General features: G+C 39.2%; 1 protein-coding gene across 1 annotated transcript; it reads left to right on the top strand.

The window, feature by feature from the left end:
• Positions 1 to 528: 528 nt before the first annotated feature.
• Positions 529 to 3,821, top strand: LOC111395263. Its single transcript, XM_023021249.1, has 6 exons — positions 529 to 588; positions 738 to 904; positions 1,000 to 2,320; positions 2,411 to 2,946; positions 3,104 to 3,418; positions 3,527 to 3,821. The coding sequence occupies exons 1-6, from the start codon at positions 529 to 531 to the stop codon at positions 3,819 to 3,821; spliced, it is 2,694 nt and encodes an 897-aa protein (XP_022877017.1).
• Positions 3,822 to 4,103: the final 282 nt, after the last annotated feature.

Raw genomic sequence — 4,103 nt, 5'->3', positions numbered from 1 at the left:
ATCGAAGTCCCGATCGTTAGAGAACAGGTGGTTCTCTTGAATCCACAGGAGATAGACGAAATCAAGAGCTAGGAATCGGTGTAGCATGCAATCCAGGAGCGCTAGGAGTTGGGAGTTGGTGCAGGATCACACATTCTAGGAAGGCTTTGAGGAAATTATAGTCAGGAGATCAGAAAAACCAGTGTGGGTTGAGTCTGGCAGATTGTAAGTTGTATTTTCGTTTGTAGTGGATTCCTACTGGCTTGGGCCCGGAGTTTTACCCACATTGGTGTTTTTCCGTCATCAAACAATTACGTTATTTACTTTTCTGCAATTAATTTATTACCGGTATTCAAACATAGGATAGTAAAGCATGTGAACTAATCTGGACAAATTAATATTTGTGACATGTTGCAATTATTGATTGATTGAAAAAGAAAATTCTGCATAAACACCTATTCACCCCCCTCTAGGTGTTAATTGTGTCGAACTACGATATTTCAAATGGTATCAGAGCCAAATCTCGAGTCCTAACCCATAGTTGTCTAGATGAGTCAATCGCTGTCTGTGCCTTCGTATTTTGACGGAAGCAACTATGTCTATTGGAAGGTTAGAATGCGTACTTTTCTTAAGTCCCTAGATGAACGTGTCTAGGTGAGTGTACAAAATGGTTGGAAACCTCCTTCCAGAACTGTGTCGGGTGTTGTAACCCCAACTGACATTTTCCTTTGGACTAAGGATGAATTGGCTGAATTAAGGATGAATTGGCTGAATGCAACTGGAATAGTAAAGGTCTCCATGCATTATTTATGTCTGTGTCTCTTGAAGAGTTTAGGAGAGTGTCAATGTACGAAACTGCTAAAGAGGTATGGTACATTCTAGAGACAACGCATAAGGGAACTAAAACTGTGAAAAATTCTAAGTTGTAAATGCTGGCCTCAAGGTATAAAGAAATCAGGATGAAGGATGATGAGTTTTTGATGAGTTCTATGCCAAATTGAATGAGATTGTTAACTCTAGTTTCAACCTAGGTAAGAGGATTCCCGAGTCCAAAATTGTGAGGAAGGTTCTTAGGTCCTTGCCCGAGAGATTTAGACCTAAAGTTACAGCTATTGAAGAAAGAAAGGACCTGGACACAGTTAAAATAGAAGAACTCGTAGGATCCCTTCAAATCGATGAACTCACCATTTCATTACCGAGGAAAAACAAGTCCATAGCCTTGAACACTGTTAGGGAAGAAAAGTCTGAGTCATCTGACGTAGAAACTCTTAGAGATGAGGAGATTGCCTACTTTGTGAAGAAATTTCAGAAAGTCTTAAAGGGCAAGAAATGGTCCCAAGAGAAAAAGAGAGGAGCCCCTAGTAAATTAGAAAGAGAGAAGAATGATAAATCAACTGCTAGGAATCCTGGTAAGAAATCTCAAGTGGTTAGGTGTCATGAGTGTCAGGGATTTGGGCACTATAGGAATAAATGTCCTAGTTTTAAGAACAATCTAAAGAAGGGAAGGAGCAAGGCATTAGCTGTGTCCTTGACTGATGATGATTCTAACTCAAGTGAACAAAGTGATTCTTCAAGCAGTGAAGAGGAAAAGGGCTATATGGCTTTTGTATCTATTGTCAAGAGCGAGTCAGATAAGGAGAGTGAGAAGGTTGAGGAGGAGGTAGAGAGTAACAAGTCCGGTGATGATTCTAAGGATGAGACGGATATACATGAGGCTTATCAACTTCTGTTTAAGGAAAGTCTCAAGATCCAAAAGGTAAATAAAGCCCTATTTAAGAGGGTAGACGAGCTTGAGAGAGAGAAGGAGAAAATCACTAATGATCTTCAAATCTCATCTAAGAATCTTAGTGAGTTGAAGTGTGTAAATGAAAAATTAGAGGATAGGGTTAAGACATTAACTTGTGAGTTAGAGAAATCCATTACTCAACTGCAGTCATTTGTGAGTGGAACTAAGAAACTAGACGATCTGTTAGGAATGAACAAATCAGCTGGAAATAGGCAAGGTCTAGGATTTGTGAAGAGTGATGGCAAAGTGTCTAGTTTGTCCAAGACCACATTTCTCCCCGCTTCCAACAGATCTAATATTTCAACCAATCCAAAATCCAAAGACAAGAATTTCACTGGACTGAAGGCCATTAGAGCCCATAAGATTTCTACACCTAAATTTCAGGATCAACATTCACGTGCATCTGAACCTAGGTTCATACCCACTTGTCATCACTGTGGTGCTTTAGGTCACACGAGACCTAGATATCGAAAGCTAGCAAATAGGAATAGAAGTCAGAATATCCCTAGTCAAGTAAACTTCCTTTCAAATCAGGTTAGTCACTTAACTGAGATGGTAACAAGGTTGACTAGGATCACCTCGACCTCTAGAAAAGTTTGGGTAAAGAAATCTGATGTGGGTGAGTATATTGAGAATCTAAAATAGTTTGTTGCTCATGGAGCATATAAGACTCAAAATACATGCATGTGGTATCTTGATAGTGCTTGTTCTAAACACATGTGTGGTAACAAGGCCTTATTCTCTACTTTTGATGACTGCAACAGTGGTGTAGTTACCTTTGGGGACGGAGCTACGGCACCCATTCGAGGTAAAGGCTCCATCACCATTTCTGGACTTCCTACAATATCTAATGTGCTTTACGTAGAGGGTCTTAAGTCCAACTTGTTGAGTATTAGTCAAATCTGTGATGCTGACTATGAAGTGAGTTTTGTCCAAAAGAGATGCACTGTTTATAACCCTTCAGGTGGTATTGTTCTTAAAGGTGTTAGAACATTTGATAACTGTTATGGAGTTCTCCCAAACTCGAACTATGTTTGCAGTAGTGCTAAAATTGATATGTCTGAACTTTGGCATCAAAGGCTCGATCATGTTAATTACAGAAGTCTGTCTAAATTGGTCAAAAAGAAGATTGTTGATGGCTTACCTAAGATTGATCAAAGTGAAAATGCTGTGTGCAAGCCGTGAAGGAAAGCAACTCAGGATAAACCATAAGTGAATCTCGAAAATCTTGACAAATGGACCCTTAGAGATTCTCCATATGGATTTAATGGGACTATCTAGAGTGGAGAGCCTAGGAGGCAAATGATATATTCTAGTTGTGGTAGATGACATTTTTAGATACACCTGGATTGAACCGTTAAGAGAAAAATCTGAGAAGGGTGATCTGGTTAAGTCTTTATGTAAAAGACTCAGAATTGAACAAAATCTTTCCATTTCTAGGGTTCGAAGTGATCATGAGAAAGAATTTGAAAACTTCAATCTAGAAAACTTCTGTTTGGAGGAGGGGATTAATCATGAGTTCTCCTCACCAATCACTCTACAGCAAAATGGAGTTGTTGAGAGGAAGAATATAGTGCTTCAAGAAATGGCTAAGGACATGCTTCACGGCAAGGATCTAGCCATGCATTTCTGGGGTGAAGCCATTAACACCACGTGCCACATAATAAATAGGGTATACCTGAGACCGAAAATAGACAAGACTCCCTATGAAATCTAGAAAGACAAGAAGCTTACTGTTAAATACTTTCGTGTGTTTGGCAGCAAGTGTTACATTCTGAGGGATAGAGAAAATTTAGGCAAGTTTGATTCCAAAAGTGATGATGGGGTTTTTCTAGGATATTCTAAGAATGGTAGAGCCTACCGAGTTTACAACTTGCGTACTCAGAGTGTCTTGAAATCTGTAATTGTTGTTATTGATGACGCCTTTACCAAGGGAGAGAGTGCTGAAAATGAGGTTGACATAGAAGATTTAAGTGATGATCAAGGAGCCACTGCTGAAAATAAAGAGCAATCAATTCCAAAATCTCCACGCTCCTTTGAAAACATCTCTGATTAGGGTCTACCAAATTGTGATCAGTCTAAGTTTCCTAGAGAACCATCTTCCAGGGTTAAATCTAATCATACTAAGATTAACATCATTGGAGATTTAGATGAAGGTATGAGGTTACGAAAGAGAGTTCTAAATAACCTAACATAGACTAGCTATGTATCCCAGATTGAACCTAAAAAAGTAGAGGAAGCCCTAAGAGATGAATGCTGGGTGAATGCCATGCATGAGGAGCTTAATCAATTTGTTCGAAATAATGTCTGGTATCTAGTTCCTAAGCCTAATGATTGT

This window comes from Olea europaea, chromosome 6, assembly GCF_002742605.1.
Source record: "Olea europaea var. sylvestris chromosome 6, O_europaea_v1, whole genome shotgun sequence".
NCBI lineage: Eukaryota > Viridiplantae > Streptophyta > Magnoliopsida > Lamiales > Oleaceae > Olea > Olea europaea.
This window is presented reverse-complemented; position numbering and strand designations above follow the sequence as displayed.

Bases quoted from the DNA above. Each gene is read 5' to 3' on its own strand.
- LOC111395263 (XM_023021249.1), top strand. From the start codon at position 529: ATGAGTCAATCGCTGTCTGTGCCTTCGTATTTTGACGGAAGCAACTAT. The intron at 589-737 runs GTTAGAATGCGT...GGCTGAATTAAG, and splicing joins GCAACTATGTCTATTGGAAG to GATGAATTGGCTGAATGCAA. The intron at 3,419-3,526 runs GTGCCACATAAT...TGTGTTTGGCAG, and splicing joins GGTGAAGCCATTAACACCAC to CAAGTGTTACATTCTGAGGG.